This window comes from Genypterus blacodes, unplaced genomic scaffold (genome assembly GCF_046128005.1).
Source record: "Genypterus blacodes isolate CSIRO-AG114 ecotype Tasmania unplaced genomic scaffold, CSIRO-AGI_Gbla_v1 ptg000044l_1, whole genome shotgun sequence".
Lineage (NCBI taxonomy): Eukaryota > Metazoa > Chordata > Actinopteri > Ophidiiformes > Ophidiidae > Genypterus > Genypterus blacodes.
In genome coordinates, this window is record NW_027466857.1 from 6,205,291 (window position 1) to 6,232,806 (window position 27,516).

The window sequence follows — 27,516 nt, forward strand, 5'->3', positions numbered from 1 at the left end:
TGTCAATGATAGAAACTAAATCATGCAAACATCAATTCAACATTTAATCATTTGCTGCTTGTGTTGTTTCTTTAGTTTAGTTTGGAAACTTTGGTTGCGATTGTTTCCACTGTGGCAGTGCTGTGCAAAACACAAACATGCCAGCAGGCCAATCAGATTAGTCTTGAGATTGTTCCCTCCCATTTGATATTAACACATCGAACATGAATCATCTGTCAGTGCAGTTTGAAGAGAATCAATCAGAGGATGCTGGTTATACTTTCTATCATTCTCATTCTCCGAACTGGGCGTAAGTATGGGAAAAGATTTTCTTTTTTACTATATTTTTACTATATTTTTTCAATTACTGTAATTTTCTGACAGTGATTAGGTTGAATGTTGCTCCTTAATCACAGCGTGTCTTTCATTTGTTTTACAGAATGTAAAGATGCGCCAAGCTTTGACACAAAAACTGTTCGAGTTGGAGAACCTGTGACCTTAACTTGTATCCGGGATAAGTCTTGGTTTGGAGCACACTTATTTTGGATCAGACTTGCTTTTGGAAAATTTCCAGAAGTTTTAGGAGGAACACATTACTTTGATTATAATGTTTCTGATACAACACCTCACTTTACAGCAAAACAAGAGCCTGGAAGCTTTGTTCTGCATATTAATAAAACAAAGATGAGTGATTCTGGAGTTTACTGCTGTTTAAAAGCAGACAACATCAACATGACAGTCTTGAATGCAACATGTCTAAAAATCAAAGGTAAACACACAATTCAGAATTCAAACAGATCTTATGGAATTACTTTAGATTTTATACACAAATTGTCTCTTCTTTTGTTTGACCCAGGAGCAGATCCTGATATCAATGCTGGCATTCAGACGTTTCCATCTGACCAAGCCCATCCAGGAGACTCAGTGACTCTCCAGTGTTCGGTGCTCATTGATTCTGAGGACAAACTCTGTCCAGGAGAGGACAGTGTGTTCTGGTTCAGAGCCAGATCAGATGGATCTCATCCCAGTTTCATTCATGCTCATGGTAACAGTGGTGATGAGTGTGAGAGACGTGTTGAGAGAGGCTCTCCACAGAGTTGTGTCTACTACATCTCTAAGCACGTCAGCTCCTCTGATGCTGGGACTTATTACTGTGCTGTGGCCTCATGTGGGGAGATTTGGTTTGGAAATGGAACAAAACTGAACCCTGAAGGTAAATACATTGTTCTGTTAATTGGAAAAATGGAGATATATGTGCATACTGAGTCATATAAAATTCACTGAGGTTTATATAACTATCTAAATATCATCAAAAGGCAAACTTATATTATCATTATACTTTACTCATTGTGAATTTTCATTGTAGGAAGCAGCACGCAGGCATTTGAGGTCAATATGATGGTGCCACTGATATCTGCTGCTTTGGCCGTTAGTTTGATTGTGATCGCTCTCCTCATTTACAACATGAAGAAAAAAACACGTCACTGCTGCAAAGGTAAGAGTTCACACACACACACACACACACACACACACACACACACACACACACACACACACACACACACACTCTAACAGTATTTTGTAGGAACTAAATTGGTTTAATGTCTTCAGTAAATCAAGCAATGAACCTTGAACACTTGTAGTATTATTACTGACTGCTTGTTCATTTTATATTCCAGCTGCAACATTCGGTGCTGATCAGCAAAGTCAGCAGGTGAGAAATAAAATATATTTATTTCAAAGTAGTAATAGTTTATTTCAAAGGGACAATAATTGTTTGACATTAACTTGAGATTTCGGGGTTTGTCATTTGATGTCCCGAGCTGGACATTAAAATCCTAATAAACGTTAAAATATTGTCAAATACTATGATTGTCAATGACTAAAATAGGCACACACTAAAATTAAAGAGAATCTCTCAAATACAAATTTTGTCATGTTATTACATGTTGATGGAAGATGGAAGGAACCATTTAACCCCTCAGACCCAGTTATTAAATATTTCTTTCACAAAATAATTATTGAGGTCACTTACATGCTCTCATTAAACTCCATTCTTGCGTGACTGAAATAGCAACAGTAGACTCTGAGTTGACAGTTGACCTGCTAACTTTGGGTGGGGTTTCTGTGTGTAAGTTCTTCACTCTGATAACATGTGTCTGTATTTCCTCAGAGAGATGAGGACCTGTTGGTTTATTCTGCACCAGACCTCAGCAGGAGGAACTTTGGTGATGCAGGAGAAAGGCCTGTGAGAGCCGCTGAGGCAGAAAGCACCTACGCTAGAGTCAGAACTTAAGGTGGAGTCTCATTACTTCAGCTTGGAAGATCAAATTTTACTGTGACATTGTTCTGCAAAATGACCAAATTTGGTGATAATGTACCTTTGTAACTAACTAATAGCTCGAGTGAAGTCTTTAATAAAAGAGATGAAAAATGAAGCAGATGAGAGAAATGTTTCCTGTCTTTACAAATGTTTTCCACATTTCTAAAGCTTAAATTGTGAATTTTGGGTGATCCAAAATGTATATGAATAGACGTGTTCCTAGTGTACATTAGTTTTCCAAATACAATCTAAAGAGCCCAGCATCAATAACACAGATGGTGTAGTTAGATAGTGGCACCTGAACTGACAGGGTGAGCCAGTACAGGAGAGCCCAGCCAAGTGTTTTACATTAACTTTGCAGCTTAACATGACTTCTGAATGTAGTTACAGGGGGAGAGTTCAGACTGCATGGGAAACAAACAGCAATGAACGTAGGACATAATATTCATGTCCAATTCTAATGGATATGTATATTTATATGGATAAACAAGCTTTATTTACATGGCATTTCATAGCTAATTTCACAAAATCTCCTGTAGTCAGTCAATGATGTCTAAACTTTCAGTCTCTCTCTCTATCTATCTATCTGTAAGTGTGAGCTTTCATGATACTTGCGTTTGTCTGGTTTCCTGTTTTATTTTGTTCTCCCCTCTGTTCTCATTTCTTTGCCCTTGATGATTGTTGCCCCCCCTCCCTTATTGGTTTCACCTGTGTCTCATTGGTTTCCCTTTGTTCATGTTCACCTCCTGTCACATGTCTTTGTCTAGCCATCAGTTGTCCAAGTGTGTTTAGACTCCATTTTGTGTTACCCTTTGCCAGTTTGTGTTGTTATCTTGTTCTGTTGTTCCAGTTATGGGCCCTGTTTCTTGTTTTCTCCTGGTGTGGATCCTGTTTTCTGCTGTCGTTTTCTGGATTCCTCCTTTGTACCTTGAGCTTCTTCATTAGTGCCTAGTAAGTGTTTATATGTCTGCTTTGTGTTTGTTGTGGATTACCCTTGCAAATGTGGCCTAAAACAATTTATACATGTAACAATTGGAAGATTGAAGTTCTGAAAATTTTATAGGTCATTTTTTAGTTGAATATGGAGCTTAGTTTGGAATTTCATGTTGCAAAAGTATATTCATGCAGAAGTTGGTGCTTGTATCACAATTAGATTTTTTCAAATATCTGCTTTGACCACCAATGATTGACTGGTGTTGATTCTTCAGTCAGGATCTGATTTGGGTGAGTGATGTTAATGGATGATTCTTATGTTCAATGTTAAACTGCCATTGAAACTCCACTGACGTCCATGTCTGAGTTCAGATGCAACATGGGGCAGCCTGGCTCTGGATGGTAGATCAGTTGTCTGGTTCAGTTCCAGCCTGTCATTGTTCCTTAACAAGACATTGAACCTCTCACTGCTCCTGATGTGCTGGTTGGTGCCGAGCGTAGTATGTCCCTGCCATTAGTGTATGAGTGAGTGAACATGGTCATTGTTAGTTTTTCTAAGTGTTATTGGTCTTTTTGTTTTTCTTTTCCTGCATCCTTTGAACTTCTTGAAATAGAGATTGATGAGATAAATATACATTTAATCTTCCTTATCTGATGAGATTGTGATTGCTGTCATCTCTGAATGTCTGAACTAGTCAAACATCTTGTTAATTATGATTAAAGCTGCTGGTCTGTTAGAGCTTCTTCCTGCCAAAAGATGGCAGCAGTGTGTAAGGAGATGGTGAAGGTAGAATACACAGGTCAAAGCTGAGAGGCCTAACAGTAGTAACCACAGTTCACCCAGGGGCTTAACTTAAACATGCCATCTTGATGTTATATTAAGTTAAATCCTATTATTCTGAGCTTGTTGGGATGTTGTCTTACGACCATTTTGCAGACGCTTTTATCCAAAGCGACTTACATTACATTACCACCCTTCGCAGAGGGGGGAGCAATTGAGGGTTTGGTGCCTTGCTCAGGGGCACCTCGAACCGGCAACCCTCCGGTTCCCAAGCGGAGGCTCTACTCACTGAGCTACTGCCTCCCAACTACTGTCTTGACTTGTGTTGATCAACACATTCGAGTATGACAAGGTTGAATGAATATTGTCTCCTTCCACCTGCAAATTGTTCTGGACCAAATAGTGCAACAATTGAAACAGAGACATTGAACACAATGAAATCATCAGCACACAAAAGCACACAAAATGATGGTGAAAGCACTGTCACATGTGTATATTAAAAACACTGAGCTGATATTAGCATTGCAACTACAGCCTGTATGTTTAATACACTGAAGAAAGCAGCCAATCAGATTGATGTTAAATTGCTCCCTCCCTTCTGATTGTTCCCTCCCCTTTGATATAGTCTCATTTACATTAATCGTCTTGCAGCTCATTCCAATTTACCCACTGTGTGCTGTGGATAAACCAGAAAATGCTGATTGTATTGTGCATAGCGCTTGTTCTCTCAATTGGCCGTAAGTACAGTATATGTAGAACGTTCATGTTCAAGCTTGCTAAGTCTTAGGCATTGTTTTCCCTTGTACAGTAAAGCAGGTGGTGATGTACAGTTTATAAAATCTTTCTTACTTACTACTCTGTATTTGATTTGTTTTTCAGGATCAGACAGTCAAAGCTTTGTGACAAAAACTGTTGGTGCTGGAGACGATGTGACTCTAACATGTACACGCAACTCTGCACAGTCAGGAGTGTTAATGTGGATGAAGCTTGTGACTGGAAACCTGCCTGAAATCTTAGCAATCACTGACACATTTGGTTCTGGGTTTGCCAGAGTACTTGGCCCTGACATTACAGTAGAGCATTACAGGGGATCCTTTATTCTTCAAATGAAAAATATAAGGAGAAGTGATGCTGCTTTTTACTACTGTAAAGAAGTCGCTGGACTCAACGCAGCAATTTTGAATGCAACTCTTCTGAGAGTCAAAGGTAAACAGATTGATGATGATGAAGCTAAATTCTTAATCTCTGTTTTTGCTGGGCATTAACTTGATTTCTGAGCAAGCAAATTCATCACATAACATGCATGATCACACTGAATGATGGCTGCCTCAATTTGTGTGTTTGTAATATCTTTCAAAACTGATGTAATTATTAAGAAATAAAGGTTACGTTGTGCTTTCTCAAATATAAACCCAAATTATTTTTGAACAGGATTGGATTTTGGACACAGGTTGGATGTATTTCATGTTGCTTCATACTATGCGTTCTTACTGCAGTACAATTTCATTTTCATTGCAGACAGTAGGAACATTTTCATTGCTTGTTTTTTGTTTCCCAGGGCCAGGACGTGATATCAACGCTGTCATTTTCTCACCTGATCCAGTCCGTCCAGGAGACTCTGTGACTTTCCAGTGTTCAGTCACTTACTATGAGGAAAAAACCTGTCCAGAAGACCGCATGTACTGGTTTAAAGTCGGATCAGATGAATCTAACCCCAGTTTGATTTACGCTCATGGAAACAGTGGTGATGAATGTCAGAAGCCCCTCATGCCCCCTGTACAGAGTTGTTTCTACAACACCTCCAAGAACGTCAGCTCCTCTGATGCTGGGACTTATTACTGTGCTGTGGCCACATGTGGGGAGATTTGGTTTGGAAATGGAAGAAAACTGGACATTGAAGGTGACTATCATATCAATCAGGAATCTGCCTATTGTGCATTCTATTCAGTCAGGAAAAACAATTTAACCACCAAAATCAAATCATTATATTCTTACTCAACTTTCACATTTATTTATCTCTTTTCTTGTCATGCAGATTCACAGACGACCAGTTCCATTCTGTTCCTGTTGTCTGCTGCTTTGATCCTAAGTCTGATCGTTGTAGTTTTTCTCATTTACGCACTGAAGAACAAATGGTTTGATTGTGGCGACGGTAAGCAAACTCAAGCGTACCCCATGTAGTAAAAAGGGTTTTGATTTAATCAACTTCTCTGGATTGATATCAACACTTATTCCCTAAACACAGCTATGAAATTACATCCATTTTGGTGACTGTTTTTGTGATTTTATAATTCAGCCTGCTTTTCACGGCAAACACGGACGGCAACAACTAACAGTGATCAGCAAGGTCAGCAGGTAAGAAATGTGACGATAGAAATGACATGATTGTTTTTTCATTGTCATTTAGATATGTATATGCTGAAATTATTTATATTGGGGTTTTTGTTTTATATTTCCATATTTCCTTATAGAGAGGCGAGGACTCTTTGGTTTATGCAGCACCAAGGTTTGGCAGGAGGAAGCCAGACAAAGGCCTGAGGAGAGATACAGCTGCAGCGGGGGAGGAGAGCGTCTACTCTGATGTGAAGGTTTTCCAATGAAATCAGTCATGATTTAACCAAAAATTATATTGCCAAATGAGCTTTTTGTAAATTTATACTTTAGTCTTTTAGAATGAATTTACCAAAAAAAAATCTATCAATGGACCGACCAACCTGTCTGTCTATCTCAGTGTAATACATACTCAAGTATTGGATTTAACACTTTATTGTAATGGGTCTTTACCGTTCGGTCATGACATGTTTTATTTTGATTGTAGAATGAAAGAGTTTTGCTAATAAAATGTGAGTTATAGCTTCATCGTCTACACATGAGGGTACCCACATAAATGCAGCACAGGTGCAAGTGTCGCATTGCAAAAGAAAAGGAGTCTGTCCGGAAAAATTTTACCACATTGTTGATGGATTATATCAAATATATTTTTATTTGTTATTGTGTACAGACACAGTAACAAAGGGGACTTGTTCTTAAGCTGAATTAAGGCTTTGTGGTTTGGCCTCATGTGTGTAATATTCTTAAGCTAAAAAGAGGTCTGTAGTCCAACAACTGGACCTGCATAGGAGCATTTATATAAAGTTTGTGCTTTCTGATTTTTTTTTTTTTACAGCTTCTGTCCAAAAATACTCTAATAATTATATTCTCAAATTGTTACTGGGAGAGATGTGACACGCCCACAGCAGTTGTTGGCAAGACATAAGACTGAATGAACTCTTGCATCAAGCAAACATAGGCGCCGATGCACAATCCTAGCGATCAAAATGTCTTTTGTCCGGCTTAGACATTAATGTAACACGTATGTACAATGTTGTGATAATTGGGCTAAAATTGTAGGAGGAGAGAAAATGTATTTACACATAAATGGGCGCGGCCTATGTGAATGGATGCAGATAGACCCAAGGGAATTCGAGTCTGACATGAAATCCCAACTACCTTTTAAAGATTTTCCAAGGAAAAGTAAATCTTAGGCAACTGTTGCAAAATATATTCATTGGATAGCTCGTGTGATTTCCTTCCTTGTTCAAACTATAAGCATTGGACCAATAGACTACTCTGCGAACATTTTCTCACTTTCTATCTATGAACCCAAGATATCGAGCAAGAATGAGTATTACGCTAAAGCTGTTAGCAGTACGAAATTTGATGAAATTGTTGTATCTAAGTCATTTGTGTTTTGGCCATAGTTGTAAATGCATTTGGGTTGCAGAATATCAAGGTTTATAGAGTGAATATTGTCACACAACTGTGTCCCTATCGCAGTGCGTTCTGGTTCTGGTAAAACCCACCCAGACATCATCTACACAAACGTGTAGACGATGTGTCTACACAAAAGCGCCCGGTCTGTTTCACATCCTGACGGATGCAAAACAGAGGAGACATAACTATAGGATGTGAGAGGCTGGTGTGCACAGCAGCTCCTGTGTCTGATGTAGCTACCTTGCTACATTCAAGTGATACATGGCTGGAAGCTCTGCCAGCAGACTGAAGGAGCACTCCAAGTCCTATTTCTGAGGGTAAGACCAGGGAAGGCCATAATACCCAGAAAGAGGCCAGCATTGGGGCTGCTAATCCCACAAGATGTCTTCCCACTAATTAGATACGTCTTGATGCTAGGTACATTCAGTCACTTGCCTATGACTGAAGCTTTTGGCCAGGAGAAGATGTTATCAGGCGGCGCCCAAATCTATTCAACAATTCGACCCTGAACCTCTATGTCCTCCAGTTGGTGGGTCGTCAGTGATGGACAGTCACTGTCAATCTTCTAATGGCTTCTGTCTCGACTCCTCCCTCCCGTTCCAGAGCCAACAAGATGCTCCTCTGCCTCCCCCAACCTACAAGCAGCTATCTTCCCGATCCTTCCTGCTATTCCCAGACTGTAAGCAGCTTCCATGCTGACTGTGCGGGGAAACCCCTTTGGCCAACCTCCACTGGAAGTAGCCATGCCTGCCATCCTCTGTCTCTGCACTGTTGGACCAGATCCTGGTACTTGGTGGCCTTCCTCTCTGGGGTGTCTTTCCATCTGTCTTCCCACAAGACCGTGAGTTCAATCAGGATGATCCTCTTCACCTGCTTAGACCAAATGATGACATCAGGCCTTAGAGATGTTTAGAAGGGGGATAGTGTAGTATCGTTCCCAGGTCCACCCTCATCTCCCATGACTGTACCAGTTGCAGGAGGCCTTTCTTGGTCTTGTTCGAGGAGGATGGTGGCTTCTCCCCTTACTTGATGAACTGTATGGATGTGTCCGTCCTTTGTCTCACCTTCTCCAAGATGTCAGCCAGTAATCTGAGGAACTTTTCTTGGTATATCTAGCCCTGGCTAAGTGCATAACTCTTTCCCCACCTGGGGAGCTTCATTGGTGTTTGGACAGTGCCAAACACTGATGAGAGAAGGAAATAGATGTGGAAGCCTCCAAAGCATGGGCCATGTGGTCTTCCACATTGGCAACTCCCACTGAGTGCAGGCTTCTTGTGATTCAAGTTCGAGGGCCCTTGACCTTTGCCCTTCCTCCTCCAGGTGTCGGACCTCGGCTTGGATCATGTCTCTCTTTTGCCTTGGGTTTGCTTTCCCCTACTGCTGGAAGTGGGTAGTTGGAATTGTCCCCATGCACATGTCCCTAAAGTGTGTTACCACCTCAGTATGTCTCTGCCTGTGCCACTGATGTGTCAGCTTGGTGAAATTCCAAGCCACCTGTGAAGATGTTTATTATACTCCCCTCTTGACTCCTTCAACGGATGTCTGAGTCACTTCTTACCAGACTTTGAACTTGCCTGGTAAACCTGAGCCCTCGATCTTTCTCAGCCACTTGTCTGCCTGTTCCACTGACTTGGATGTGTTGCATCACACCACCTAGACATTTTAGATCACTCTAGATTGGAGTATCTGTACTGCTCTACCTGTAACCAATTACTTTTACTGATACGACAGATATTTCAAATACTGAGCAGAGCAAAGTAGTTTCAATCTCACCAGCTCTTGCTCACTTTCTGGTCTGAATGTGTTCAGACATTCACACATAAGCGTGTACGTGTAATGTGTTTATTCACAATGAGTAATGTATATTTGTTTGGTGCTGCAGGGAGACAAACATGCGTCTCTGCAGTGGGGGTGAATGTTTAACCCCTGCACCACCTGCTCGTTATGCTTCTAATGTAACTGAATATTAGACAGATCCAAAGCCACTCACCTTCTTATGTTATAAGTACACATTTTTCTCTCAAAATCCTTTATTAGAATATTTTGTTTAAGAGATTTTTTTGTGCAACTGTTCAACTGTGTCATCTCACAGCAGGGTGTGAAGCTGATGTTGAAACTCAAGTTTGTTTGCCATGGAAACATATAGCAAAGCCACATGCAGCAGCTCACTTGTACTTGTAAACTGTGGTTGGCCATCTCTTTCACCTCTGGCCAACCATCATGAGTGTTTCCTCAAAATAGGTCCGTGTACATGTATCAACAGGATGTGGGGTGAAGTACAAGAGGGTGGGAAGGCTTCATTTAGTTTGCTTTAGTTTTATCTTTATTAAATACTACACGTGGACATGAGATTCTGCTCGGACACAATAGTATTTGAGACTTATAAAGGGTTTCACCCAGCATGAATAAACACAAAAGCACAAGAATGAAGAAACACTGAGCTGATATTAAGCATTGCAACTTCAGCCTGTATGTTTAATACACTGAAGAAAGCAGCCAATCAGATTGATAAGTTGCTCCCTCCCTTCTGATTGCTCCCTCCCCTTTGATAAAGTCTCATTAACAATAATCGTCTTGCAGCACATTCCAATTTACCCACTGTGTGCTGTGGATCAACCAAACAATGCTTATTGAATTGTGCATAGTGCTTGTTCTCTCAAGTAAGTAAGTACAGTAAATGTAGAACTTATATGTTGCTATATTATGTATATTAGAAATTTTCTTTCCTTGTACAGTTAAACAGGTGGTGAGGTACAGTTTATAAAATCTTTTACTACTCTGTATTTAATTTGTTTTTCAGGATCAGACAGTCAAAGCTTTGTGACAAAAACTGTTGGTGCTGGAGACGATGTGACTCTAACATGTACACGCAACTCTGCACTGTCAGGAGTGTTAATGTGGATGAAGCTTGTGACTGGAAATCTGCCTGAAGTTTTAGCAATCACTGACACATTGGAGTAGCTCATTGGACAGACTGAGCTACTGCCGCCCCCGTAAATAGATTGATACAAATTGAAGCAATGACTTCTGCTATTTCTACTTAGACATGTATCTGCTGTATTTCCATAGAGAGACATGAGGGATTATTCTGCAGTCGTCTTTGCTGTGAAGAAAACTGCAAGCAGAGATGTAAAAGCAGCAGAGCGAGATCAGATCTACGCTGCAGTCAGAGCTCTTGAACTGGATTAGCAGGTCAAACAGTGGATTACTCGGCAGCAATTACTCTACTATGTATATGCTTGTGTACTCGATTCTACAATCAGTTATCATATGTGTAACATTCACCTCGCTACAACTAGCAGAATGAAAAAAACGAAGTAAAGGTAGTGCTGGCCTTCAGGTGACGGTGACGTCACAAGACCGACGACATTACCAGGAAAAGGTGCCCCAAAACAAGCATTTACCAGATAGTCTTCAATCCAACAGGCTTTTAAATGTTGTAACTGCAAATATTCTGCTACAAACCTTATTCTCTCTCTCTCTTCTATCACTGTCTGAATTTCAAATCGAAGCATTTTTCTGCCAACTCATAATGTTAATGTTCAAATATTTTGTAGGACATTTGTGACCATATATCAATGTATAAAGTTTGATTGACTGACAGCTGTTAATGACTTCTACCGGTACCGGTGTTTAATAACAAGGGGCCCGGTGCCGGGGATATATAAAACCAGCATATATACATCGTCATATCAACCAGCATATACTGTATATATAGGTGTATATATACCGGCACCTGTACCGGTATTTGATAACACGGGGCCCGGGATGCCGGGGATATATAAGGTGTGTGTGTGTGTGTGCGTGCGTGCGTGCGTGCGTGCGTGCGTGCGTGCGTGCGTGCGTGCGTGCGTGCGTGCGTGCGCGCGTGCGCGCGTGCCTGCAGTGAACTTTCTAGCTTCAGCTCTTGGGGATGACCCACGTTTCAGCTTTTCTTTGTCAATGCGTTCACTCTTGCGTGTTGCTTGTTTTTCAGAACTAGTGGCCGAAATTACTTTGCAAAGTTGTACAGTGTTGAAGTCAAAACTCAAGTTGATCTGCCATGGAAACAAATAGCAAAGCCACATGCAGCAGCTACGCTTGTACATGTATGCTGTGGTTGGCCATCTCTTTCACCTCTGGCCGACCACCAAGTGTGTTTCCTCAGAATAGATCTGTGTATAGGCATCAACAGGATGTGGGGTAAAGTACAACAGGGTGGGGAGGCTTCAGCAGGATTCATTTAGTTTGCCTGCTTGCTTTAGTTTTTATCTTAGTTGAATATGACCTGACCACATGAGACTGTGCTCCATCTCAATCATATGAATGTGATTCCACAGCTAAGCATTGTCCCCTGTCACTAATGTAACCAGGTGCAAGAGCAGAGACAATATTGTGTGAACCATCACACAATCGGACACGACAGTATGTGAGACTTACATAGTGTCTTGCCCACAGTGAGTATTAGACTATAAACAGGCCAGTTCGTATTTGAAATTTATAATGATAGAATCCATGTTTCCACATCTTTTTGCCAGACCTTTTCACCATTAATTCATGTAAATATAGAGCCTTAAAAACACCTTAATGAGTGACAACCATATCTTTATAATAGATCAAGGTTTGCTCACACAAGTAATGTTAGTGTGTGGAAGAGTTTGTCTTCTGCCCCTAATAATCAATTTTTATTGTTTATGAATACTACTGTTGTCTAATCTGTTTAACCTTGTCTAAAGGGTTGAAAAAAAGCTCACACCACTTCCTGACATTAACTCCATTGCCACTTCCTGGCACTTCAACAGTGCCTCTGTTTAGTTGCTGGCCTGTCACAAGCTGTGATGAGGTCACTCTTCAGTTTGTTGACCATCCGCCAATTTGGACTTCAGCTTCACGTCCAGACTAGAGTCCTTGGACATGAAGGTAATTAGAAGTGAAGTGCAACCATAGAAAATAGTTTAATATTGAATTCTTATATGAATGTATGGATTCCTCAATATAAAACAACGGCCATGTTTTATGCCATAGATGATTTGCATTTGAATAATGCATCTGCATTTTTATTTTGCATAACTTTTGCATTTAATCCACTTAAACTCCATCTCTCACTAATCTCTTCATTTTTCTGTCACTTCATCTTTGATATGTGTTAATTATGTGCATATCTGTTACATCATCTAATTTTTTAACATGACTGCCATCTTCTGGTCGAAAACTATATGACGGAACCATTTCATTCTCTCACTTTGCTTTCATTCTGCGTGTCACAGCAGCATCTCACTTCAGTCCTCTGTTGGAGCCTGGAGTCCCGTCATAAACGGCAATATGATGCTGTAACCCGATTATACAAGCAATGAAGATTTTCCTCAGGTTGATAAATAATTGTACAGGTTTAGATGACATTAATAGATAACCTTATTTCATGAAAAACATTAGATAAGTAGACATACAATGAAATAAATGCATTTTGTCCTGCTTTGTATGGACGACACTGTTTGTATGACTCATACACACATGCATGCACACACACACACTCTCGCACATAACATACACACACGCAGGCACTCACACATACACACACACACACACACAGTTACTGGCTCCCTGACAAACACGTTGAGCATTGTTGCTGCTGCCTGTCAAAAAGGTGTGAAGTGAACTGAGCTCTTCTTCCTGTCATGTTCTCAGTTTTAATGTCAGGAAGTGGTCTGACTTTTTTTTTTTAACCCTTTTAGACAAGATAAGGATTAGACAACAGTATTATTCATAAACTATATGAGTTGATAATTAGGGGCAGGACAGTGAGACAAACTCTCCCATAGTTCATCTGTTTGTCACTGAGCTTTTGCATTGCAGCAGTCTTCTTCTTCTTCTTCTTCTTCTTTGGGCTAAATAAATCCCACCACCCACCACAATCTAACTGCTTTTGACCACACTGACCTGCTTTTGTCTGGTAACTGTAAAGGAAAATTTACTCACACGGCAAACTAACGTGATATGCTTAAGTGAGCCAACTTGACAAGACATATGTTTTAAATGTACTATTAGAAATTTCTGATCTATTTTAAAGGTTAATTTCAAAGATTTGGTCCTTGTTTTACTCATTTAAAAGATGCTCATTTCAATAATTATGCCAGAACTATACATATATTTGTATCTAACCTGCCTCTTGAGTGTCACTCTTTAAATCTCTTCATTTTCATCAACCATTTGTGAAAAAATCGAATCCAAATCATGGATTCTATCATTATCATTTCCAGATGGAAGAATCAAATACAATCTGGCCTGTTTAACCACACAAAGCTTTGTATCGAGTATCAAAAGTATTCATGCTGGGTGAAACCCTTTATAAGCCTCACATACTGTCGTGTCTGATCGTGTGATGGTTCACTGTTTCTGAGAGACCCATTATTGTCTCTCCTCTTACACCTGGTTACATTAGTGACAGGGGACGATGCTTAGCTGTTTCATGTTCACATGTCATATTCAACCAAGCTAAAACTAAAGCAAGCAGGTAAAGTAAATGAGTCCTGCTGAAGCCTTCGCACCATCTTGTACTTCACCACACATCCTGTTGCTGCCTATACACAGATCGTTTCTTGACCTGCTATCTTTGGGTGGGGTTGCTGTGTGTAAGTTTTTCACTCTGACAACATTTGTCTGTATTTCCTCAGAGAGATGAGGACCTGTTGGTTTATTCTGCAACAGACTTCACCAGGAGGAACTTTGGTGATGCAGGAGAAAGGCCTGTGAGAGCCGCTGAGGCAGAAAGCACCTACGCTAGAGTCAGAACTTAAGGTGGAGTCTCATTACTTCAGCACAGAAGATCACATTTTACTGTAACATTGTTCTTCAAAATGACCCAATTTAATAGTTCGGCCTTTAATGATACCATACCTTTGTAACTAACTAATAGCTTGAGTGAAGTCTTCAATAAAAGAGTTGTGATAAAATGAAGCACATGCGAGAAACGTTTCCTGTCTGTGTAAAGAAATGTTTTCCACATTTCTGAAGCTAAAATTGTGAATTTTGGATGATCAAAAATGGATATGAATAGACGTGTTCATGGTGAAGATTACATTTCCAAATACAATCTAAAGAGCCCAGCATCAATAACACAGATGGTGTAGTTAGATAGTGGCACCTGAACTGACAGGGTGAGCCAGTACAGGAGAGCCAGGCCAAGTGTTTTACATTAACTTTGCAGCTTAACATGACTTCTGCATGTAGTTACAGGGGGAGAGTTCAGACTGCATGGGAAACAAACAGCAATGAACGTAGGACATAATGTTCATGTCCAATTCTAATGGATATGTATATTTATATGGATAAACAAGCTTTATTTACATGGCATTTCATAGCTAATTTCACAAATCTCCTGTAGTCAGTCAATGGTGTCTAAACTTTCAGTCTCTCTATCTCTCTCTATCTGTAAGTGTGAGCTTTCATGATACTTGCGTTTGTCTGGTCTCCTGTTTAATTTTTTGTTCTCCCTTCTGTTCTCATTTCTTTGCCCTTGATGATTGTTGCCCCCCCTCCCTTATTGGTTTCACCTGTGTCTCATTGGTTTCCCTTTGTTCATGTTCACCTCCTGTCACATGTCTTTGTCTACCCATCAGTTGTCTCTTCAGCCTCACACTTCTGATTCCCTCATTGTTTTCCAAGTGTGTTTAGACTCCATTTTGTGTTACCCTTTGCCAGTTTGTCTTGTTATCTTGTTCTGTTGTTCCAGTCGTGGTCCCTGTTTCTTGTTTTCTCCTATTGTGGATCCTGTTTTCTGCTGTCAGTTGCCCAGATTCCTTGTTTGTACCTTGAGCTACTTCATTAGTGCCTAGTAAGTGTCTCTATGTCTGCTTTGTGTTTGTTGTAGATAACCCTTGCAAATGTGGCCTTTATCACAATAAGTTGTTTTCAGTTATCTGCTTTCACCACCAATTATTGCCTGGTGTTGATTCTTCAGTCAGGATCTAATTTGGGTTAGTGATGTTAATGGATCTTGCTTGTGTTGAATGTTAAACTTAAACTGCCATTGAAACTACACTGACATCCATGTCTGAGTTCAGATCAACATGGGGCAGCCTGGCTCTGGATCAGTTGTCTGGTTCAGTTCCAGCCTGTCATTGTTCCTTAACAAGACATTGAACCTCTCACTGCTCCTGATGTGCTGGTTGGTGCCGTGTGTAGTATGTCCCTGCCATCAGTGTATGAGTGAGTGAACATGGTTATTGTTAGTTTTTCTAAGTGTTATTGGTCTTTTTGTTTTTCTTTTCCTGCAGACTTTGAACTTCTTGAAATAAACATTGATGAGATAAATATACATTTAATCTTCCTTATCTGATTAGATTGTAATTACTGTCCTCTCTGAATGTCTGAACAAGTAACGCATCTTGTTAATATGATTAAAGCTGCTGGTCTGTTAGAGGTTGTTCCTGCCAAAAGATGGCAGCAGTGTGTAAGGAGATGGTGAAGGTAGAATACACACGTCAAAGCTGAGAGGCTTAAAGTAGTAACCACAGTTCACAAGGCAGGTTCATAAGGCACACATGGCTTAACTTAAACATGCCTTGTTGAAGTTGTATTAAGTTAATCCTATTATTCTGAGCTTGTAAGGATGTTGTCTTGACTTGTGTTAATCAACACAGTCAAATATGTAAAGCTTTAATGAATACCGTCTCCTTCCACCTGCAAATTGTTCTGGACCAAATAGCGCAACAATTCAAACAGCGACTTTGAACACAATGAAATCATCAGAACACAAACAAAATATGATGAAAGCACTGTCACATGTGTATATTAAAAACACTGAGCTGATATTAAGCATTGCCACTACAGCCTGTATGTTTAATACACTGAAAAAAGCAGCCAATCAGATGGATGTTAAGTTGCTCCCTCCCTTCTGATTGTTCCCTCCCCTTTGATATAGTCTCATTAACATTAATTGTTTTGCAGCACATTCTAATTTACCCACTGTGTGCTGTGGATCAACCAGAAAATGCTGGTTGTATTGTGCATAGCACTTGTCCTCTCAAGTGGCCGTAAGTACAGTATATGTAGAACTTTCATGTTCAAGCTTGCTATATCTTAGGCATTGTTTTCCCTTGTACAGTAAAGCAGGTGGGGATGTACAGTTTATAAAATCTTTGTTACTTATTGCATTTCATTTGTTTTTCAGGATCAGACAGTCAAAGCTTTGTGACAAAAACTGTTGGTGCTGGAGACGATGTGACTCTAACATGTACACGCAACTCTGCTAAGTCAGGAGTGTTAATGTGGATGAAGCTTGTGACTGGAAACCTGCCTGAAGTTTTAACAATCGCTCACACATTTGAGTATGGCTTTCCCAGGGTATTTAGCCCTAACATTACAGTAAAGCAAAATTCTGGATCCTTTACTATTCAAATAAAAAAAATAAGGAGAAGTGATGCTGCTTTTTACTACTGTACAGAAGTCGCTACACTCAACATAGCAATTTTGAATGCAACACTTCTGAGAGTCAAAGGTAAACAGATTGATGATGATGAAGCAACATTTTTAATCTCTGTTTTTGCTGGACATGAACTTGATTTCTGAGCGAGCAAATTCATCACAATGAATATGTTCACACTGAATGATGCCTGACTCAACAGAGAGTAGGAACATTTTCATTGCTTATTTTTTTGTTTCCCAGGGCCAGAACGTGATATCAAAGCTGTCATTTTCCCACCCGATCCAGTCCGTCCAGGAGACTCTGTGACCCTCCAGTGTTCAGTCACTTACGATGAGGAAAAAACCTGTCCAGAAGACCGCATGTACTGGTTTAAAGCCGGATCAAATGGATCTAACCCCAGTTTGATTTATGCTCATGGAAAGGGTGGTGATGAATGTCAGAAGGGCCTGATGCCCCCTGTACAGAGTTGTGTCTACAGCTTCTCTAAGCACGTCAGCTCCTCTGATGCTGGGACTTATTACTGTGCTGTGGCCACATGTGGGGAGATTTGGTTTGGAAATGGAACAAAACTGGACATTAAAGGTGACTATCATATCAAACAGGAATCTGCCTGTCAAGGATTCTATTTGAAGTTATGGAAAGTCAAGAAAATCAATGATCAACTAATAAAACATCATCAAAGCTACATTTTCATTTGTCCCTTTTCTCAGAAGATGCAGATTCACAGACGACCAGTTCCATTCTGTTCCTGTTGTCTGCTGCTTTGATCCTGAGTCTGATCGTTGTAGTTTTTCTCATTTACGCACTGAGGAACAAAGGGGTTGATTGTTGCGACGGTAAGCAAACTCAAGCATACCCCAATGTAGTAAAAAGGCTTTTGACTCACTAGACTTCTCTGGATTGATATTGCACAGCTATGAAGTTTCATCAATTTTGCTGATTGTTTTTGTCATTCTATAATCCAGCCTGCTTTTCACGGCAAACACGGACGGCAACAACAGACAGTGATCCGCAAAGTCCGCAGGTAAGGAATTTGATGATGGAAACATCATGAATGTATTTTCATTGTCATTTATGTGTGTATATGCTGAGTGTGATATAAATTGTTTTTTTTTTTTCATTTTTCCCCACAGAGAGGCGAGGACTCTTTGGTTTATGCAGCACCAAGGTTTGCCGGGAGGAAGCCAGACAAAGGCCTGAGGAGAGATGCAGCAGCTGCGGGGGAGGAGAGCGTCTACTCTGATGTGAAGGTTTTCCAGTGAAATTAATCACCTCATCATCATCATCATTTTTTAACCAAGTTTAATCTCAATTAACCCAAAAATATATTCCATGCGTCCAAATGGGCTCTTTGTTAATCTAACCAGATCTACTCTTGAAAAAAACTATTTCTATCAATGGACCGTCCAACCTGTCTGTCTGTCCGTCTGTCTATCTCTGTGTAATACACACTCAAGTATTCGATTTAACACTTTATTGTAATGAATCTTTACCGTTCAGTCATGACATGTTTTATTTTGATTGTAGAAAGGTTTAAAATGTGATTTATTGGTTCATCATCTACACATTTTGTTCAGCACATAAATGCAGCAGTTGGATAAAATATGACCGCATTGTTGATGGATTTTATACTTTTTTTTCTCCTTATTGTTATTGTGCACAGAGACAGAATAAGCAAAGGTTACTTCTTACACTGGTTCAATGAACAAAGGCTTTGTGGTTTGGTCTCATGTTTGTAATGACACGCACACGCACACACACAGCAACATCCTCCTGGACTGCTCCCCAACTACATGAACTGCTGCCCCAGGAGAGAGACTCTGAATAATAGGACTGTATTGTGCTTTCTTTCTCTTTCTCATCTCTTTCTTGCATGTTATTTTCTAATGCATGTTTGTGTGTATTGCCTTGCATGCCTATTTTTTGTACCTCTGTGTAACCACACTGGAAGTTCCTATTGCACACCCAGCCGTCTGCAGAGAGGGAATCTCTCTTGAAATTATTATTATTAGTTTATTTTTTTTCAGGGACAATGCAGCGCACATTATTACACACATAGCCATCACAAATCAATGCATAACAGAGTATGTAGATGTGTTACATGAAAGGTTTCTAGCCAGATGGCTAATTTGCAACCCCAGGCCCTGGTCAGGCCTTTCTAAACAAAAAACATAACATGTAGTGGTCTAAAAAGTTATTTAAATTAAAAAAAGTTGTTGTGTACGTGTGCATACACCTCTCTATACACATAAAGACCAATATCAAACATCAAAGGTATAGTCTGAGTCAGATGACACCAAACCATACACATCAGAACAAACACAGCATAAGAACAACAAAAAACAGTAAATCACATGACAACACAAACCCCAGACACCCTGCCGCTCTCACCGAAGCGAACACCAAGGCATCTAGCACAGACAGTACAATAATACCTGGACAGTAGAGTGTGTGTACTGTAATTGCCCTTCCTGAGGTCTCTTCCTTTTTTCCTTATACATGAAGGTTTTCACCACAGTTTTTCCTCGTCTTCCTAGAGAGCTTTGGGCAGAGTGCTGGATTTTCCTGATGTTGTGGGTCTGTAAAGCGCTTTGAGACATTGTATGTGATATTGGGCTATACAAATAAAATTGACTTGACTTTACTTGGAAAATCTGCTGGTTGCAAGTGGGCGTGGTCGGACTGGGTAGATGCAGCTGATTCCAAGGAATAGAGGGGGAAATCATTTTGATTCTACAAGTCACATTAGACCTGATGAGACAAATCGTCCTGTTGTCATAAGAAGGCAACTGTTGCCTGAGATTTACTTTTCCTTGGATCGCTCATGTGTGATTTCCTTCCTTGTCCAAACTATAAGCATTGGACCAACAGGTTTGCAAAAGTTTCCCCAGTTTCTATCTATGAACCCAAGATATCAGGCAGGAACAAGTAACTGCTTCACCATTAACTAGGCAAACCTCTGTTCAGCTGACTGCAAAACCTTAGTACTGGTGAAGCTGCATGTGACAGGAAGTGTGCAACTGAAACCTATTTTCCGTGAAAACCATTCAGTTGTGCTTCCTGTCTCGGCCATCTCATACCGTCTTTCTCTTGCTGCAATACACAAAAGCTTTCTAACAGGAGAACATTGCAAGATGATCCTGATATGGCTTCTACTGCTTCTTATCCATGAGGGATGTAAGTATATGCTTTCATTTTGAAAATGTGCTATCAATTATTGATTTTTTCAACAGTGTAGTAAAGGAATTATGACCAATTACAGCATTGGCCCAATTCCAAAAAAGCTTTACATTTGTCGCTGTTGTGATTGTAATAGTAATGTGTATTTGTGTGTTCTGCTCCCCCTGAACCCAGACACGCTGATGCCAGTGACCACAGTTCAGCTTGGTGAACCTGCAACCTTTACGTGTGTTGTCACCGATGAGGAATACAGCAATACTCGCATCAAGTGGTACAAACAGAGTACTGGTGGTAATCTGATACTGATTTCTACACTTATGAAATCTGTTTCAGAATCTATACTTGATCAAATGTTTGAGCCGTCAAGATTTAAAGCAATCTATGTCAAAGATATCAGCAATCTGACTATTTTGAGGACAACCCGAGAGGACGAAGCCATTGTGCGATCTCTAGTTGGAGGCAGGCCGTGTGGAGTGGGACCTATTTGTCTGTAAAAGGTAACATGTAGCTTTAATTAGAGCCTCAGATGTCTGATTTTACTGAGGTTCTCAGTTTTCCCTCTCATACACATATTGGAGAAAATGATGTTTCTGTTAAATTCAAATGTAATGAAATCCTTCTAAAAATCTGAAGACATCCTTGGTATTCCTACATTTCTTTCCATTTCATTTACAAACTGCAGGAAATTCTCTGAGGACATCCGACCTGATTATTGTGCAAGAGCCCACAGTGTCTGATCCAGTCCATCCAGGAGACTCAGTGTCTCTCCAGTGTTCGGTCCTCTCTGGATCTAAAGACGAAATCTGTCCCGATCGCAGTGTGTTCTGGTTCAAAGCTGGTTCTGATAAATCCCATCCAGACATCATCTACACAAACATAAATCCCCCTGACGGATGTGAAAGCAGTCCTGGCGCTATTTCTTCTCTAAAGAGCTGCGTCTACAGCTTCTCTAAGAACGTCAGCTCCTCTGATGCTGGGACTTATTACTGTGCTGTGGCCACATGTGGGGAGATTTGGTTTGGAAATGGAACAAAACTGGACATTGAAGGTGACTGCAGTTTTTGGTTCAACTAAACTTACGATTTCTTGTGACCTGAAGTTCTTTTGCCTACCTATGTTGAACGCACTTATTGGAAGTCCCTTTGGATAAAAGCGTCTGCTAAATGACTGTAATGTAATGTAACTCTGCACAAAGTAAAAATGTTATATTTATTTCCTCTGTTCCTCTTGTTTCAGCAAACAGCTTATGGTCAGTTGGAGATTTATGGAAGTTTGTTTTCTCTGCTTATTCCGCCATAAGTGTGATTGTCATAGCTGCCCTCATTCAAGCCATCAAGACAAAAGCATGCTGCAAAGGTATTTCTCTACTCACTGTTGCCTTTTTGCCAGTTTATTCACTGGATTCTCGGTCAACATAACTATTAAATGAATCTTTATTCACTGCTGTTAACATGTTTTCATTCTTATTTCATAATCCAGAGCTGCAAACAAATACTGCAGCAGCCAGAGGTGATCAATGGAGTCAGCAGGTAGGGAAAGTTATAATGGATCGATACAAAATGTAGCAATGACTTCTAGTACTACTACTGCTACTGCATGACATGTATGTGCTGTATGTCCATAGAGAGACATGAGGGATTATTCTGCAGTCGTCTTTGCCGTGAAGAAAACGGCAAGCAGAGATGTAAAAGCAGCAGAGCGAGATCAGATCTACGCTGCAGTCAGAGCTTTTGGACTGGATTAGCAGGTCAAACAGTGGATTACTCAGCAGCAATAACTGCACTATGTAAATGTTTTGTTTTTAAATGCTTGTGTACTACAATCTGTTTGTTCTATGTGGCTATCAGTTGTGATATGTGCAACATATTGGGATACCATAAGCGTAGAAATAAAGGATTGCAGGTCAGATTATTGAGCCACATGTAGATACTGTGAAACAGACACAGAGTGTGACAGTGCCATCGTAACAGAGGTATGCTCTGGGCACATATCTTGTTTGACCTCAATGAAAGCTCTGAGGCCAGGGGGTTAACAGGCTCTGTGTGTTGAGGCTGTCAACAGATGTCTTCTCACTGATTAGATACGTCTTGATGCTAAATTCATTCAGTCGCCTATGACTGAAGCATTCGGCCAGGAGAAGATGTTATCAGGTGGCGCCCAAATTAATTAACCAGTCCCTGAACCTCTTTGTCCTCCAGTTGGTTGGTCAGCAGCGATGGACAGTCACTGTCCATCTTCTAATGGCTTCCAGCTCAACTCCTCCCTGTGTTCCAAAGCCAACAAGATGCTCCTCTGCCTCCCCCAACCTACGAGCAGCTTCCTGACCCTTCCTGCTATTTCCAGGAGACCATCAGTTCAATCAGGATGATCCTCTTCACATGCTTAGACCAAATAATGACTTCTGGCCTAAGGGTGGTTTAGAGGACCTGGGTAAAATGTAGTATCCTTCCCAGGTCCACCCTCATCTGCCATGATTGTGCCAGTTGCAGGAGGCCTTTCTTGGTCTTGTTAGCGGAGGATGGTGACTTCTCCCCTTACTTGATTAACTGTATGGATGGAGCAGGTCAGTCTGTCTCCTGTCTCACCTGCTCCAATATGTCAGCCAGTGCTCTGAGGACTTTGTCTTGGTGCCGTTTATATCTCTCCTGGCTAGGTGCAGTCCTAGCCAGGATGTGTGCCAATGTGCCCCCCCCCCCACCCTCTCTCTCTCTCTCCCTCTCTCTGTCTCTCTCTCTCTCTCTCTCTCTCTCTCTCTCTCTGTGCACAGGTCTTTCCTCACCTGTGCTTGTTGCTGTTGGTAGAGTGTGGTACACTGAGCCATATGATCCTCCCCATTTGCAACTCCCACTTAGTCCAGGCTCCTTGTGATGCAAGTTCTGTGGCCCTTAACCTTTGCTGTTCCTCCTAAAGGTATTGGACCTCAGCTTTGATCATATCTCTCCTCTTGCTTGGGTCAACCCTGCACTTGAACTCTTCCACTATTGATGATAGAGGTAGCTGTAACTGTCCAGACTTAATGTATAGGCATACTGACATGAGGCTTGGTGGAATTCTAAGCCACCTGTGAAGATGTTCATTCACTCGCCTCTCAACTCATTCCGCTGGTGTCATAGGCACTCCATAAATCAATGTTATTATAGCAAACTGAGCCTTGGTAGACGGCAATGCTGGAAGAACCAAACATTGAACTTGCCTCGTAAACCTGACCTCTTGTCATTCTCAGCCACTGGTCTGCCTGTTCCACAGGCTTGGATGTGTTGTTTCTGTGAGAGAGAGATGCATCACATTGTAGATCAGATTATCTGTTTTCCTGCTCTAACCGTAACAAGCTATTTTTGCTGATATAGTTTTTATGATGACCTTAGGCATTTTTCAAGCTGACTCAACTTCATGCTCACCAGCCAAAAGGTGACAACAGTGGCTGAAGTAGCATGGCAGGCAGCTGCCTACCCAACCCCTCCTACAGGAGGGAGGATGTACTTGGTCTACCGCCACAATCTCTTAGCTGCCATCTTCATAGTGGCTCCAGAAGCTTGTTCAGGCTCTGTGTCCTGACAGACATGTTAAACACTGAGCACACTCATTTCAATCTCATAACAGCACCAGCTCTTGATCACTCTCTGGTCTGACTGTTTTTATGTCTCATCTATCCATGTGTGTGCATGCTTATTCAAAATGAGTTTGGTTCTGCAGGGAGGCAAACCTGGGTCTCTGCAGTGGGGGGTGAATGTTTTACCCCAACACCACCTGCTCTTTATGTCCTAATGTGAAACTGTCACTCTTGTGTGGTGTCACAGCAGGGTGTGAAGTTGAGGTCGAAACTAAAGTTGATTCGCCATGGAAACAAATGGCAAAGCCACACGCAGCAGCTACGCTTGTACATATGTACGTATGCTGTGGTTGGCCATCTCTTTCACCTATGGCCAACCACCAAGTGTGTTTACTCAGAATAGATCTGTGTTTGAGTATGAACAGGATGTGTGATAAAGTACAAGAGGGTGGGGAGGCTTGGTTTTAGCTTGGTTGAATAAGACACATGGACATGAACAAGCTAAACATTGTCCCTGTCCCTAATGTAATGAGGCGCAAGAGGAGAGACAATAATGAGTCTATCAGTAACAGTGAATCATCCATGGTACGGCAGTATGGGAGACTTTCAGAGGTCAGCTTGATCAAAAGCAGCAAGATTTTTGTTGGTGGTCGAGCTTCTGTTGCCCAAAGCAGAGCGCCATAACCTTGACTGCTTCAATGCAAATGTGCAGTGACAAACAGTAGATGAACTTTGCTCCTTATAATAAATTCTTAATCTTTATGAATATTACTACTGTAATCCTACTGATCTTGTCTAAATGGTAGAAAAAAAAGAAGTCAGACCACTTCCTGACATTAAAACTGAGAACATGACAGGAAGAAGAGGCCAGTTCAGTTCACACCTTTTTGACAGGCAGCCGCAACAATGCTCAACGTTCCATACTCTTTGTGTGTGTGTGTGTGTGTGTGTGTGTGTGTGTGTGTGTGTGTGTGTGTGTGTGTGTGTGTGTGTGTGTGTGTGTGTGTGTGTGCGTGCGCGCGCGTGCGTGCGCGCGCACGCACGCGTGTGTGTTTGGGACAAAGTTTCAAAAGTTTCAGGAACCTTTTCATTCACTCACTTTGCTTTCATTCTGCATGTTACTTCTTCATGACATTAACATTGATAGATGAAAAACATTACATAAGTACACATACAATGTAATAAATGTGTGTGTGTGTGTGCTTTGTGTGTGTGTGTACACACAAACACACACACACACACCCTGTGTTACCCTGTTTTGTGTTTTGTTGTTCCATTTTTGGTCCCTGTTTCTTGTTTTCTCCTGGTGTGGATCCTGTTTTCTGCTGTCGTGTTCCTGCCTTGAGCTACTTCATTAGTGCCTAGTAAGTGTTTCTATGTCTGCTTTGTGTTTGTTGTGGATTACCCTTGCAGCTGGCCTTAAACAATTTATACATGTAACAATTGGAAGATTGAAGTAGAAAGTGAAAAAGGAATTTCATGTTTTGAAAGTATATTTATGCATAAGTTGGTGCTTGTATCACAATGTTTTCAATTATCTGCTTCCACCACCAATGATTAACTGGTGTTGATTCTTCAGTCATACTAAATTTGTATTGTTGGACGTTATGGATTATGTCATGTTTCTTTTTCTGCTCATGTTCTGTTCACCTTCCAAGGTGCAAATTGGTTGTTTTTTTAATTGTGTTTTGAACCTTATGCAAGTTTCATTATTAACCCTTCGGTGGAGGCTGTAAGACTCATGCCACATTTTAGACTGTAATGTACAATTTTAGATTTGGTTCTGGTGTCATTTGGAGTTACTCTGGAATGTAACAATGCAGCATCCAAACAAACATCCTGAGAATTGTTCAAGAGACATGAAAGTGTAACTATGATCGCAGTGTGCTTCAGGCTGCATGCATATATTGATATATTATTGGAGCATTTAAAGGTACAGTTGGTTAGAGAACCTCCTACTGTCAGGATCTAATTTGGGTGAGTGATGTTAATGGATCATACTTATGTTGAATGTGAAACTTAAACTGCCATTGAAATTGAGTGGTTGAACACAAGGTCATTGTAACAAACATTTCAATTAAATGTGACCCAGGTTTCCCTGTTCACATTGAAAAAGGCATTGTTCGCCCCTCGAGCTGATTAAATGTTGTTTGCTTCATCTAATCCAATGAAACAAGTTTGAAAGCTTCACTTATGTTTGTTCTGAGGTAGTTTTTCTTAGTGTCAGTGGTCTGTTTTGTTTTTTTCCTGCATCCTTTGAACTGCTTGCATTAAGATTAATGAGATAAATCATTTAATCTTCCTTATCTGATGAGATTGTGATTGCTGTCCTCTCCAAATGCCTGAACTAGTCAAACATCTGGTTAATTATGATTAAAGCTGCTGGTCTGTTAGAGCTTGTACCTGCCAAAAGATGGGAGCAGTGTGTAGAGATGGTGATGACTCTACTGAAGAATAAACGTGTCAAAGCTGAGTGGCCTCAAAGTAGTAACCACAGTTCACACAGGGGCTGATATGGCACACATGGCTTAACTTCAATATGCCTCGTTAAAGTGGTTGTGGTTCAACTACAGCCTGTGTGTTTAATACACTGAAAAAAGCAGCCAATCAGATTGATGTTAAGTTGCTCCCTCCCTTCTGATTGTTCCCTCCCCTTTGATATAGTCTCATTAACATTAAAGGTCTCACAGCACATTCTAATTTACCCACTGTGTGCTGTGGATAAACCAGAAAATGCTGATTGTAATGTGCATAGCGCTTGTTCTCGCAATTGGCAGTAAGTACAGTATATGTAGAACGTTCATGTTGCTATATTATATATATTAGGAATGTTCTTCCTTGTACAGTTAAACAGGTGGTGATGTACAGTTTATACAAATCTCTGTTACTTACTACTCTGCATTTAATTTGTTTTTCAGGATCAGACAGAAAAAGCTTTGAAACAAAAACTGTTGATGCTGGAGACGATGTGACTCTAACATGTACACGCAACTCTATAGAGTTAATGTGGATGAAGCTTGTGACTGGAAACCTGCCTGAAGTTTTAGGAATCACTAACGCCACTGATTTTGGCTCACCCCTGGTACTTGGCCCAGGCATTGCTGTAGAGTCTTACAGTAGAGCCTTGATTCTTCATATGAAGAAAATAAGGAGAAGTCATGCTGCTTTTTACTACTGTACAGAAGTCGCTCAACCCGGTCGCTCAACCCGGCACAATCATGTGGGGCGATTTGGTTTGGAAATGGAAGAAAACTGGACATTGAAGGTTACTATCATATCAAACAGGAATCTGCCTATTGAGTATTCTATTCAGTCAGGAAAAACAATCTAACAAACAAAATCAAATAATTGTACTCCTACTCATCTTTCACTTTTATTTATCTCCTTTCTCGGCAGATGCAGATTCACAGACGACCAGGTCCATTCCGTTCCTGTCTGCTGCTCTGATTCCAAGTCTGATTATTGTAGTTTTTCTCATTTATGCACTGAAGAACAAATGGTTTGATTGTTGCAACGGTAAGCAAACTCAAGCGTACCCCGATGTAGTAAAAAGGGTTTTGATTTACTCGACTTCTCTGGATTGATACCAACGCTTATTCCCTAAACACAGCTAT

General features: G+C 40.7%; 1 protein-coding gene and 1 pseudogene across 1 annotated transcript; both read left to right on the top strand.

Annotated features, from left to right (window-relative positions):
* The first annotated feature begins 228 nt into the window (after positions 1-228).
* Positions 229-8,468, top strand: LOC142999643 (uncharacterized). The gene is made up of 4 exons (XM_076149265.1): positions 229-289; positions 419-748; positions 836-1,192; positions 8,296-8,468. The coding sequence occupies exons 1-4, from the start codon at positions 247-249 to the stop codon at positions 8,466-8,468; spliced, it is 903 nt and encodes a 300-aa protein (XP_076005380.1). The 5' UTR covers positions 229-246.
* An 11,707-nt stretch (positions 8,469-20,175) lies between these two features.
* Positions 20,176-21,501, top strand: LOC142999521 (uncharacterized; annotated as a pseudogene).
* The last annotated feature ends 6,015 nt before the right edge of the window (positions 21,502-27,516 follow it).

Coding starts and splice junctions, on each gene's coding strand:
- LOC142999643 (XM_076149265.1), top strand. CDS start 247: ATGCTGGTTATACTTTCTATCATTCTCATTCTCCGAACTGGGC. Junction 290..418: donor TCTCATTCTCCGAACTGGGC/GTAAGTATGGGA, acceptor TTTGTTTTACAG/AATGTAAAGATGCGCCAAGC. Junction 749..835: donor AACATGTCTAAAAATCAAAG/GTAAACACACAA, acceptor TGTTTGACCCAG/GAGCAGATCCTGATATCAAT.